Source organism: Pelodiscus sinensis, chromosome 10 (genome assembly GCF_052426305.1).
Source record: "Pelodiscus sinensis isolate ZL-2025 chromosome 10, ASM5242630v1, whole genome shotgun sequence".
NCBI classification, from domain to species: Eukaryota; Metazoa; Chordata; order Testudines; family Trionychidae; genus Pelodiscus; species Pelodiscus sinensis.
The window spans coordinates 10060630-10073756 of record NC_143061.1 but is presented as its reverse complement, the minus strand read 5'-3'; the positions used below and the strand labels follow the sequence as shown (position 1 = coordinate 10073756).

The 13127-nt window shown below is 43.1% G+C and overlaps 1 protein-coding gene and 1 long non-coding RNA gene across 3 annotated transcripts in view; both read left to right on the top strand.

The window, feature by feature from the left end:
- Positions 1 to 13127, top strand: part of LOC142830803 (uncharacterized) — a 163502-nt gene that overhangs the window by 123496 nt on the left and 26879 nt on the right. The window lies entirely within an intron of this gene.
- SOX2 (SRY-box transcription factor 2) lies at positions 5222 to 7726 on the top strand. Its single transcript, XM_006138488.5, has one exon. The coding sequence runs from the start codon at positions 5740 to 5742 to the stop codon at positions 6685 to 6687; it is 948 nt and encodes a 315-aa protein (XP_006138550.1). The 5' UTR covers positions 5222 to 5739; the 3' UTR covers positions 6688 to 7726.

Sequence of the window (13127 nt, the reverse complement as noted above, 5' to 3'; positions counted from 1 at the left end):
GTAGGGGCTTGGTTTTTAATGGGCACCTTGTGAACACACATTTAAATGACTGGAGCCTCTTGTAGTGGATTTAAATTATATGGCTTTCTAGTCCCAGGATCCTAGCACAGGCAAGTCGATCTCTCTGTATATCACGAATTCTTGTGCTGTCGCAACTGGAATGCTGGCAGGAGTGAATACTTTCCGTATAGTTAATTTTTCCCCTCGGTCGCACGTGTGCTCGTCTTTAGATTTCATTAGTGAGAATTAGGATGAAAGAAGGCACAAGGAAGGAATGCGGAGCTCGCTCTGCATTCCGCAGCTTTTCAAGAGTCCTTAGAGTCCTTGAATGAAATTATTGGGTGAAATTGGGTTTGGCTGAAGCATTTGTCATCCCCACCCCATCCCACCCCTCGTTCGTTTGTACGTATAATGCCACTTCTGAGCATTACAATCGGGCTGCTTGCTGGACAGACAGGAACAAAAAGCAGATTAAACAGTTTTAAATAATCAAAAAATATCTAAAATGTAAGCAGGGTGGATTACACTTGCTTCAGCGTGTCCATTCCCTCCCCCCTCCCCGTTCAAATTATTCACCTTCCACTCATCCTGACCCCCTCCAGAAACCAACAACCAACACGGGTTTAGGGAAGCGGAGTTTTGAAAATGGGGTGGGTTTTGTAATCCCTTCGAACCGGGACGGGAGAGAGGGGCGCTCGTATCTCACCCTCAATTAGGTTACTTCCAACGCAAGTTTTGAAGTTGATTTCGGTGCCTTTAACAGCCCAGAGATTGTTATTAAGGTTGTGAGGCTTCCCTCTCTTTGAAAACTTAACAAGGTAAACAAAATATTAAGCGCTTGCTTTGTAAGCTGTTTAAGATGCAAGCTTTTGTAATTAGTTGCTTCAAGAAAGGCACACAAAATTGTCTGTTTTCCTTATAATATTTCAAAGATTTCACGACATTGCGGCATTTAAAGAAAATGGCTAATCAGCTTAACTCTTACTTGTAATATCTTCAGTACATGATCCCCCCCACGCCCCCATAGTTATTAATGGATGTAAGTGAACAAAGCTTTCCCTATCAAAACTACATCAGTATTGGCCTGAACCTTGGTGTTCTTCTCTGGGAGACTTTCCTCTGGGAGAAAAAAAATATTTTGGGGTATTTCTCCACCACCACCTTTTATGCTTCCCATGTGGTATTTTAAAGTTACTTGGAGATTGGGTTATATAGTTAGCGTGGTAAAACTTCCATTGGCTAACTTTAGCTTCTCCTGTGTGGTTAACTGGTTCCAGAATTAGAAGGGGGGGGGGGGAGTTGTCTGTACATTTTCGTCTTTAGATTTTTTTTAACGTAATGAAATTAAAACTTTTGGAGCTCACAGTTGACATTTTGCAGAAAATTGAGTTATCAAGGCAGTAATTATTTCACAGGGAGATAAAACTCTCATAGCCCTAACTGTCAAATAGGGCCCTTTTCAGATTTTAATTACAAAATAAAATTAGTCTGCTCTTCCTCGGAAGGGTTTGTGAGTGGCTAAACAGAGCTTTCCCCAATACTGGTGGTCGTCAAACTCTGCTAATTAGCAATGCTGAGAAATTCCAGTTAACAAGGACATTCTCTAAGTCTCTGCAGGTTCCCTGCCGTTCGCCTTCATTTCCATAAGAAGATTAAGACTGGAGGGGAACACACTCAAATGCAGATGCAGAAAAGAAGCGTTTTTAACAAGCATCATAATAGTAAGATGCTTGGCTAGTTCTCACCTAATTACTGCAAGTTAAACCTCTATTTGCAGCTAAGGACAAAAAATAGGGCTGAAATCTTCCGTCTCCACAAGACTGCTTAATAGTTTGCTTTAGATTTGTTACTGGTAGGGTCAATACAGAAATAATCTGTATGTATTATTTCTTTTACAGTTAACACGATAGGTTGTATCTTCCGCGCTTTTATAAGAAATTGGTGGGTAGAGCCTGTGTCAGAGCAGTAAATAAATAAAAATCCACGTAGTTAACATCAATTTTCTTGTTCATAGACTCAACCTAGGAATAAAAGTGACTGTGCCTAACAATCCATCGCTGAGAAGGTTTGCAGACTAGTAGTTTAACGTAAGCACTTTTCATTTCCATAAATTATACCAAAGGCAACGATTTTTAAATTCATTCAGATTACACCATCCTTCTCCAGGCCTCCTTTTGAAAATGTCTATATTCTTCAATAGAATGTTGTTGTTATTCTTGTTAATTATTAAGATTGAGGTACTCCGATTTCATGGAATTTTTTTTTGTATATTGCTTAAAGGAGTAGCCAGTAACCCGATATAGGGAAACACATATGTATACAGGAAACTGGGACATTTTTCTGAAAGAGCTATCTCTTTATCTTATTTTCTATAGCACATTATTATGTATATATGCCAGAGACAGTTTATTGCATTGATAAGTAAAACACCGTTAATTAAAATAAAGCTGTAAATACTCATGATAACACAATTGTTAGGTATTTCCATACCTTATTTATATGATAAATGCAATTAACAAAGAGCCAAGCCAGCCACTTTAACCTCTTCAATGTGTTATTATAGAGATCAGGCACAAATATATGCATCTAGTTATGTGTAAAATCTCTCCTTGCGTTGCCTCAGCTGAGAATCACATACACACAAAATTCCAACTGCTTCTGCCTCTGTAGCTGGAGCGGAGAATAAAAATACGCCTTGGTTGTATAACACCAGCCATCAGTTATCAATTTATTACGATAAACAAACACCACTACCACCCACCCCCACCCCCTTTTTTCAAACTTAATTATCCATAAGATTTTTTGGAATAATGTTATCAAGTGCAGACCAAAGCATAAACAATAACAAAGTAAATAGTTGGTGTGCCCTCGGTAGTGTCTGGAGAATCAGGATTCGTTTATATCTTGAATCTCATAATTTGTACCTATTTTTCTATGGTTTAACCTATCACTCTATGGGCTATACGTACATTTTCGAATTAAACACATTAACTCCGGTAGGTTATATTTGCATAATCCATAAAAGATGCATTCGTGCTGTTGGGGTTTATTTATTATTTAGATTACATATAATTATTTAGTTCGTGGGTTTTCCCCCCTTTCCTTTATTATTTCAAAACATTTTATTTTCAAAGTAAAGGGAGGGACATTCTCTGGGAGATAAATCTACCAGTAGGGGGCGCAGCAGTCCCATACCTGTAACCCCCAGCTCAGAAAGTACAAGGCAGCCCTCTCTCAATATGCCTCATCTCCTTTTGTGTGTGTGTATTTCTAAATCATTCTTTCAGCATTTTGGTTTAATCCGATGAACAGTTTAAATATAGAAGATTTTACAATCTATGTCTCTAAAGAGTAAAATAAAAATATATCTCGATGAGGGCGATCTCCCCCCTCCCCACCTCCTTTCTGCCCTCAGCCCTACACTCCCCCAATGCTTTTGTTGAAACAAACTTTATTTAAAAAGCTGGAGCAGTCTGTTTACGATCCGGTGTTTTCTTGTGCAGATTTAGCCGACTGAACTTGGGAGAGCCTGAAATCAGAAGCCTCACACTTAGGTGCTGGAGCTGGTGGGGGGAGCTGAAGCACCCCTTGGTTTGAAGTGGTTTCCATTATATACAGGATTTCCAGTTTGGTTGAACAGTTCTCAGCACACACATACCCCCGCTATAAAAATTGCCCCAGAACCCCCGGCCTCACACACGCCTCGGTACAAAAAGGGCGTAAAGGGGAGGTGTGGGCGCAGAGGAACCGCGAAAGAAAATAATCTATTTTCCCGAGTTAACAAATGGAACGTGCCTGTCGATAGAAATCGCTACATTTTCAGTTTGGGGGGAAAGTTGAGGTGAGGGGAAGCCCCTGATCGCTTAAGCACTTCATAGAAGAGAAATGGCGTGAGGCTTTTTCTTTTTCTTCTTTCTTTCTTTCTTTGTACTCAAGTGCATTTTAGCCACAAAGATCCCCACAAGAGAGTGGAAGTAAACTTAGCCGGGGCTTTGTTTGGCACCGTGTAGTGACAACAAGAGAAACAAAACTACCTATTTGTAACGGACGTGCTGCCATCTCTCTCCAGCATTGAGCTCCCACCTATTGAAATCTTTACATCGGGACAATGGGGGAGAGTCTAAAATTACCCTCCGGTGTCTAAAGCGCATTCCCCATTTCTCTCTCCGGTTCCTTGTCTCCTGCCCACTTTCCCGCACGTCGCCTCACCTCCACGCGCCCCGTCCCAGCACCTGGGCCAGGCTAGCCCGGGCACTGCTGAGCCCCGCGTTGTGCAGGGGACAGTCCCAAAAAGTACTTTCCATCTGAGAAATAAGTGGCGATGGGGCGTGTGAGGAGATCGATCCCCTTCCAATACAGACCTCGGGGCTTGCTGGTCTTTTTGTTTGTTTGTTTTTCAATGGGCCTCTCCTTTGTAGGGACTTGTTATTAGGGAGCTGATGGGTACATGGAAATACCGTGTATTTAACGTGGTCCCCCCCTTTGTTTAAATTAGACACACTAAAAAGCCCCTCTTTCTGGGAGGCTGCTGGGGTGGAGGACGGTTTGGGTTGTTTTCCTGGGTCTGAATGGGGAAGGGCCCGCGACGGGGAAGTGGGGAGGGGGGAGGGAGAGGCGAAGGATGCAGCCAAACCCTGGGCTCGGAGGAGCGCGATCAAACTTCCCTGCCGTTGAGGAACAAAAGAAAGGGATTCAAAAGTGGGCTCCGACGCGCAACTCCAGCATGCGCGCACCGCGCGGCTGGGCCGAGTCCCCAGGAGCCGAGGAGCGCTGGGGGGGGGGGGAAGAGGGGGGCAGCTGTGCTTAGCTGGCACGGCACCGGGTGAGCGCCCCGTTTAGGGTGCACGTATTGATCCGGTGTTAATCGGTGCTATGGGGGGAGGGCGCTTAGGACTGCGGAGGGGCCGGGGTGGAAAACATCCCGGGGGACACAGGGCTTCCGATGCTTTCTGGAAGGAGACCAGGCTTGGCACAGCTGTGCCCGTCCCTGGCTGCCCCAGTCCAGTGGCTTTGCCCTCCCCTTCTTTCCCCCAGCCCCAGGTTTGGGGGGGGGGTTGTTGTTGGGTTTTTTTAATGTAGCAACAACGCTGTTTCCCCCACTTCCTCCAACAGGCGTGCGTGACCTGTTGCTGTCAGAGGAGAGCCAAAGGCTTCCCAGTGGCTGCCTCGCCTGCCTTGCGCACCCGCCTCCCCCCGCAGAGCCGTCCCGGCGGCGGCTCCGAGCCCCCGCCCCGTTTCATGCAAAACCAGGGGTAGAGACTTGTGCTCAGTGGAGGAGCCGGCGCGCGCTGATTGGCCAGGGCAAACGCATTTATTCCCTGACAAGCCCCCATCACATGGATGGTTGTCTATTAACTTGTTCAAAAAAGTATCAGGAGTTGTCAAGGCAGAGAGAGAGAGAGAGAGTGTTTGCAAAAGGGGGGAAAGTAGTTTGCTGGCTCTTTAAGAAGGAGCAGGGAGAAAAGGAGGAGGAAGAAGTTGTATTTCCACCAAGGCTCCAGTGATCATAATAATTTTATTATTATTATTATTATTATTAATCCATCCGCCAAGAGGAAGCCTCGAACCCTGAGCCAAGTGTGTGTTTTTGGGGAGTCCCCCTCCCCCTTCCACACCCCTCCCTAGGAACGACAACAACAACACCACCACCAAAAAAAGTCCAGCTTGAGACTTTCCTGTGGCGGCGGCTGCATCTCTCGCTTCTCCGCCGAAGGCTTGTACCAGGCAAGAGCCGTTTGAATGTACAACATGATGGAAACCGAGTTGAAGCCTCCCGCCCCCCAGCAAACTTCGGGGGGAGGCACGGGCAACTCCAACTCGGCAGCCAACAACCAGAAGAACAGTCCGGACCGGGTCAAGCGACCCATGAACGCCTTCATGGTGTGGTCCCGGGGCCAGCGGCGGAAGATGGCCCAAGAGAACCCGAAAATGCACAACTCCGAAATCAGCAAGCGGCTCGGGGCGGAGTGGAAACTTTTATCCGAGGCGGAGAAGAGACCGTTCATTGACGAAGCGAAGCGGCTCCGCGCCCTGCACATGAAGGAACACCCGGATTATAAATACCGACCCCGGAGGAAAACCAAGACCCTCATGAAGAAGGATAAGTACACATTACCCGGCGGCTTGCTGGCCCCCGGCAGCAATTCCATGACCACTGGGGTAGGGGTTGGGGCCACCTTGGGCGCTGGGGTGAACCAGAGGATGGACAGTTATGCGCACATGAACGGCTGGACCAACGGAGGCTATGGGATGATGCAAGACCAGCTCGGCTACCCACAGCACCCGGGCTTGAACGCTCACAACGCGGCTCAGATGCAGCCCATGCACCGCTACGACGTGAGCGCCCTGCAGTACAACTCCATGACCAGCTCGCAGACTTACATGAACGGGTCGCCCACCTACAGCATGTCTTACTCCCAACAAGGGACCCCGGGGATGGCCCTGGGATCCATGGGGTCCGTGGTCAAGACAGAGTCGAGCTCCAGTCCCCCCGTAGTCACTTCTTCTTCCCATTCAAGGGCTCCATGCCAAGCTGGGGACCTTCGGGACATGATCAGCATGTATCTACCAGGTGCTGAAGTACCAGAACCAGCTGCCCCAAGCAGACTTCATATGTCCCAACACTACCAGAGTGCACCTGTTCCTGGTACAGCCATTAATGGCACACTTCCTCTATCACATATGTAAGACAAAAGGGTTGGGGGGGGGGAGGAGGGAGGAAAACTAAACAAAACAAAGAAACAAACAAAAAACACTTTTATTAGAGATTCTGGACTTTTTTTGGACTATTTTTGTACAGAGAAAACTGGGGAGGGCGTAAATAAAACCATCAAGGAACTTGTATAGATCTGGAGGGGGAAGAAACTACACAAAACTTTTAAAAAGTTCTAGAGAAACGGTAGGAACTTTGCAGAAAGTTTGCAGAAGTCTTTACCAATAATATTTAGAGCTAGTCTCAAAAAGCGACGAGAAAAATGTTTTAATATTTGCAAGCAACTTTTGTACAGTATTTATCAAAATAAACATGGCAATCAGAATGTCCATTGTTTAGATAGAAAAAAAAACTTGAGAATTTGCCAATTCATAAAAACAAACAAAAAATAAAAATAAAAACAGTCGACTTGGAAAATCGTGATAACTGCAGCTGAATTTATAGCAGCTGTAGAGTGGATATTATTTTACAAAATTTGGACATTTTAATTGTTTTAGAAATTGTACAAAAGGAAAGAAGTTAGGATACGTACTTGCAAAACCACTGAATTGTTTTGCTATAAAAGAGCAAGAGTTTAGATTGTAATTTTTTGTTTTTGTTTTTTGTTTTTTACTTATTGTTAAAAAGCAGAAATTGCCATGCAGGGTCACACGCCGTTTGTTAATTTATAATAGCTTTTTTGTTTCCAAACTTCATCCTGTTCAGATTTTAAAAAAACAAAAACAAAAACAAAAAACACTGAAATTACTGTGTTTTGAAATATTTTCTTATGGTTTGTAATATTTCTGTAAATTTATTGTGATGATATTTTAAGTTCTTTTTTCTTATTTTCCGTAGTTGTATTTTAAAGATTCGGCTCTGTATTATTTGAAATCAGTCTGCCGACAGTCCATGTATATATTTGAACTAATACCATCCTTATAACAGGTACATATTCAACTTAAGTTTTTACTCCATTATGCACAGTTTGAGATAAATAAATTTTCAACATATGGACAACTGACGTGACGTTTGAGTCTTGGATTTATTTTTGTAATTCAAAATGTTTTTTTAAAGGATTCGAACAGTTTAAGATGGCACTGTGGTTAGATGAGTATTATAAATAATACAGCAATATAGATAACAAATGCAAATATGATCATTTATTTGTAAAATGGACTTTCATTACTAGGTGTGACCAACTGAGCTGATCTTTTTGGATTTAAAAAAGTGGAGTAGGCAACTTACAATGTATACATGTCATTCCTTTAAGAAGGGGTAAGAGGACGTTTGGCTACTTTGCTGGTTCACACCACTTGTTGCCATCAAAAGACTGTGGTCTGAACAGGAGTCTTGCAACAGATTTAAAGTTAAATGGAAAGCAGTAACATAATTAGAGGGACTGGAAAGGCAACAAAGAAGAGTCGTTGCTCTTTTGATTTATTTTATAACCGGTGCGTTCTTCTTTTGGGAATACAGTATATTTAGGGGGAGGTGGGCTTACCTTAATTGTGTGAGGATAATAATACAATAGGTGTCATGGTTGCATTGTCCAGGAGTTTTTAAGTGTTTGTCTGTGGCTTCATAAACTTTCCACTCCTCCATTTTTCCAGGGTATAGGTGTGTGATGTGTGGCGGGAGGAGGAAAGATAAAACAATTCTTACGCCAAATACTTTCACGCTATATCACAGCTTTTTCTTGAATCCTATTTCTTAACTTGCCAGCGCGGTGTAGCCCAAATTCGGACAATCTCTGCAGATGGTAACAAACCCAAAGAGAAGCGTTCTCGCCAGCCAAATAAAAGAAGAGCACAGCTGACTCCCTGAGGTAGATTTTTACTTTGTACTGTTCTAATCGCAGTTTGCAGATGACAATGATTATGGTTCTGAGCTATACACATTTCTGGCCCCCGTAGCATGGGGGAAATCTATCTGTAGGTGATATTTTCACGTGTGCAAAGTCCAGTAAAGTTGGGGAGGGGAGCAAAGTACTGGGCATATTTTTCAGGGAAGCACATACATGGAATTGTAAGGGTTTTTTTTCAAAGACCACGCGTTTCATATTAACTGATAATACTGGAGATGTGTTCCTGAGATATGCACAAGCCTGCCTCAGGAATAAGAAAGATTAAAATAAAAACAGACCCACTAGACATCGAGATTCTTTAAACTACAGTGATGCATTAGTTGGTGCGTATATTTTTTTCTAAGAATGTGTTTATGCATAGTGAGGAAAAGGCTTTATGTCTTACCTAAGTATTAACCAAGCTATAATTCTGTTTGTGTCTGTGTCGCTCGTGTTTTTAAATCTATGTGTATAGTATTTGACTGTTGGTTACTGGATTACACTTCTGCTCAGAAAACGGGGTGACTGGGGTAACTGGTTTTTATGTGGTGGTGATGTACCTTAAATTTTTCTGGCCTCCACACTTTTCCCTATCTGCCCGAATGAAAATCAAAATTGCAGTCCAGAAGATGTGGAGTTCTGATCACTGTTAGTATACTTCAGATCTGCTTGCCCCCTTTTCTTGTGTTTCTTGCGTCATGCTGTAGTTGGTAGGACAGCTATTATTCCAGTTTACAAGCCTTTCCCCCCTTCTTCTTATTCAATGCAAAGACTAAAAGAATTTCTCAGAGTTGCCCAACATTTGTAATGCATCTAGGGATTATTCACGTGGGAACAACTGCATTTCCCTGCTTTCGCTCACACATCTGATAAAAGAGAACTTTGAATAAAAACCCAGTCGCTACCGTAATTCATCTTAGCCAATTAACAGCAATAAAATATGGGCACGTTTTGAAGTGTTAACTGAAATATTCGAGGGGGGTAATTTGAAATGTTCTTTTTTTTTTAACACAGAAGGCGAGGTGATGCAAGTAAACAAAGCCCTATATGAATGCTAAGTGGATTCAGCAACTTTTTTTATATTGACAGATTGGTTAAACTTAGCTTTTGGTATACGATGTAAAGATTAATTTTTTTAAAAAAAAGTCTGATCTCTCTTTGAGTCTGGATGTATACACATAAATGTGTATGCCAACCTACCCAACGTTTTCTATGGAAAGCTAAATAGATTTATTTTATAATTACCACTTAGAAGAATGGCATTGACCATTTGTTAATTTCCAGTTCAACACGTGGAAACAACCACCTGATTTGTTTCAACTAAAATATTACCCTAAGCTATTGTTTATTCTAGCTGAAATGTTCGGTAGTAGTAACAGTGTTTGTTTGTTTACTTTGATACACAGTACATTTGAATCTGAATTTATACGTGCTCTGAAAAGCACACACTTGGTGTTGGGTGAAAGAGTGGCATTGTAATGTTTCTCTAACCTTATGCAGAGCAGGAATGAACCCAAGGCTAAGATTATAGTTTCCCCTGTGATATTTTTTTTCTTTTTACAACATTTTATGGAAGGGAGGCTACAATATTTTGCTGAACCGGAGTAGATTAGCGAGGTTTCTTGCCAAGGTTGGGAAGCTGGTATTACAGAGTGTCCCCGGGGGAAATGGCTCACATTAACCACTAAATGAATATTTGACAAGGGCTCATTCGGGGGTATTATTACTACAAACGGGTCCCTACTGGACTTTCTAAGGGTCAAAGAGCAATGGTTCAATTAATTATTTAGACTGTTAGTAGATTTGGTTGTAATAGCTGTACTTATTTCTACAACCGACAGATTCTTACTGTAGGAACCCCTCAGGAGAATCTCTTCCCCGTCAGCAATGCCTTGCGATTTAAATACACAAGGTCGCCAAGGGGAAAACGGTTGCCTTTTTCCATAAGATATTTCTTAACGAAAAAAAATCTATTTTCCTTTACGGTACCCGTTGCTCTTCTGTCAGAGAACAAGAATTGTGTGTGATCATCACACTGTATTGCATCACAACATTAATACCTTTTTACGCCCCACATGCATGAGACCTGGACAGCTATCTTGGGACTAGGATGTAGATAGCTTCCCCCTTGAAGCCCCATATATTATGAAGGAAAGAGGCCCACAGCTGATAGGTATGATTAGATACACTTCATTTATTTCACTCCTGAGCTAACTCAAATATTAAAATCTAAAGCGTGCTGAGCAACCTGCGAGATTTGCAATGATGTATTCAAAATGCTGCAATTTAGGCTGCAGGAAATCCAACCTTATGAATGTTTTAAAGCTGGTGTCAACGTGTTTGTTGCTGTGAGCGATTTTTTTAAAAAAAATTATTTGGTTTCATTTCTGCCACAAACTTGTCCGGAGTAGTAGATACTAAAAAAGGTTGAGAGTGAGATTAGGTGACAATAATATATGTCGAATGAATGAGATAAGCTGCAAGGGGGGAGCGGGAAACAGTAATTACAAACCCAATTCATTCAGCTTTTCAGGACTTTTGTTGTGGGAGCTCTATTGACGGGTTTCGAGCTGCCAGTTTTCTCACATTAAAAAGAACTGATCAACGCCTCAGGGGGACATGCAATACCGCTTAACTGCATAGTGATGGGGTACTCATTTAGGGCCATTACAACAAGAAAATTAAACAGAGCTTTTGTGTGCACCAGGTTTACTTTTCAATTGCTGACAGTTTATAGCTAACTGCTCAGAGATTGAAGTTTGATTGCGGTTTGATCGCTTGTTAGTTAGCACCACAGCTTAGTTTTGGTAATTAAAACCCGCTCTGCTGAGGATGCCCGGGGAATTTCAAGAGCTGGTCATATTTTGCTTTTGAGGAATCAAGTCCATTTGGCAAGGAGGTGCAGCACAGAAGTGAGTGGTTGTTTTCAGCCTTTTAAAAAAAATGAAATGCTAAAAATTGTGTATTTCTCTGTGGCACAGAAAGTCAAAATACCACGGAAGAAACTAACATTTTCCTTGTTGATATCCGTCGCGCACTGTTAGGATTATAACCGAAACATATTCCTGATTAATTTCACCTTGTACATTTAATGTTTAGCAGTCTCGCGCTATATTTACGGGACCAGATGATGGGTTTCGCTTGCTAATGCTGTACATTTCAAGTAGAGGGGGTAGACGTTGCTAAAACCTTTAAGGGTGAATTTTAGCGGTGTGCTCTCCAAATATACTGCAGATGTGTACTATGTTTCCACATATCTTGCGTATATGTGCATTTCTTGGGGAGAGGCAGCATGCTAAACATTTCGTTGCAATTTAGAAAGGCAATAGATAGAGCAATCCGTTCCCAAATTTATTTTATGACAAGCGTTCTTATGTACTACCTTTTGTTCTTTAAATCTCAGAGTTAGAGCCTTTTTATCTCCGTGTTCAAACGAGGCGAGGTTTAATGTGTGACCGTCGTTTTGGGGGATAGTCATTCGAATAAGCTACCTCTAAAGTGACACGGTTAGGATTTTATATGAGTGAGTTATCTTGCAAAGAATACAGCGGGAACGGAGGGGGAAAAAACCCATTCGTGAGCTATAACGTTTCAGGATCACTAGCAGCTGGAAGAGTTCTAGCAGTTCTGTTTCTCTCCTCGAATGAAATAATGTATAAGCGAAGGCAGCCTCTCCCCTCCAATCATAGTCTGGATTTTGAATGATTTAATATTTATTTTCGACTTGAAAGGCAATTGCTTAAGCTTCTAATCCACCTATGTTTAAGGGATGAATCTTTCCTAAGAACTAAATACTGATGGCATCGTATTTTCCACCTACCCCTACTAATGTGTAGATGGCGTATATGCATAACGTGTGTGGGGGACAGACAGATCTCAATCGAATGTTGTGTATTATTTTTTGTATTAAACATTCGGACGCATAGGTCTGTAATTCCCAGCAATGGGATGTGGGGGGGGGGGAGTGTAATTAAAAAGCTTCATCTGGGATGAGTTAGCTGCAAAGTCGGTGGGACCCGTTGCAGCTGACGTCAATGGCCTAGGCAGGGCCCCTTGGCTAAAGACCCCAGGCAAAGTCCAGCGCAAGCGCCCGATACTCCAGCCATGTCCTGGCAAACCTGGCACACCGAGAGCCGCATGGCTGAACCAGGTGCGTGTTGGAGACAGCTTGGGGGCCGGTTCGGAGCATCCTTGAATTTACATTCTGCTGGACTAAGGGAGAAGTCGGTCTCCCACTCATGCGTCCGAGTCCGAGTCCCATGCTTACTGAGGGACGAGTGAATCCTCCCCCCAGCCAGCGAACACCTCCTCTTTAGTGCACCCCCTCCGCGGAAGTGTTCCCAAATCCTGGTGACCCCTTAAGCAGGGAAGGGAACCCCTCACCCCCCATCCCCAGGCAGCACGTCCAAAGAGTTCGGGACCCCTTGCGAAAAAGAACGGCGCACAACAATAGGGTCCGGGCCCGGGGCTGCTCTGGTAGATTTCCTTCAGTGGCCAGGCCTGAAAAGAGCCGCACATGTTCTCTAAACTGCCTGCCGGATCAGATTGGCCGAACATTTATCCGGTTTCTCAAGCTTCACTTCATTAATT

Bases quoted from the DNA above. Each gene is read 5' to 3' on its own strand.
- SOX2 (XM_006138488.5), top strand. From the start codon at position 5,740: ATGTACAACATGATGGAAACCGAGTTGAAGCCTCCCGCCCCCCAGCAA.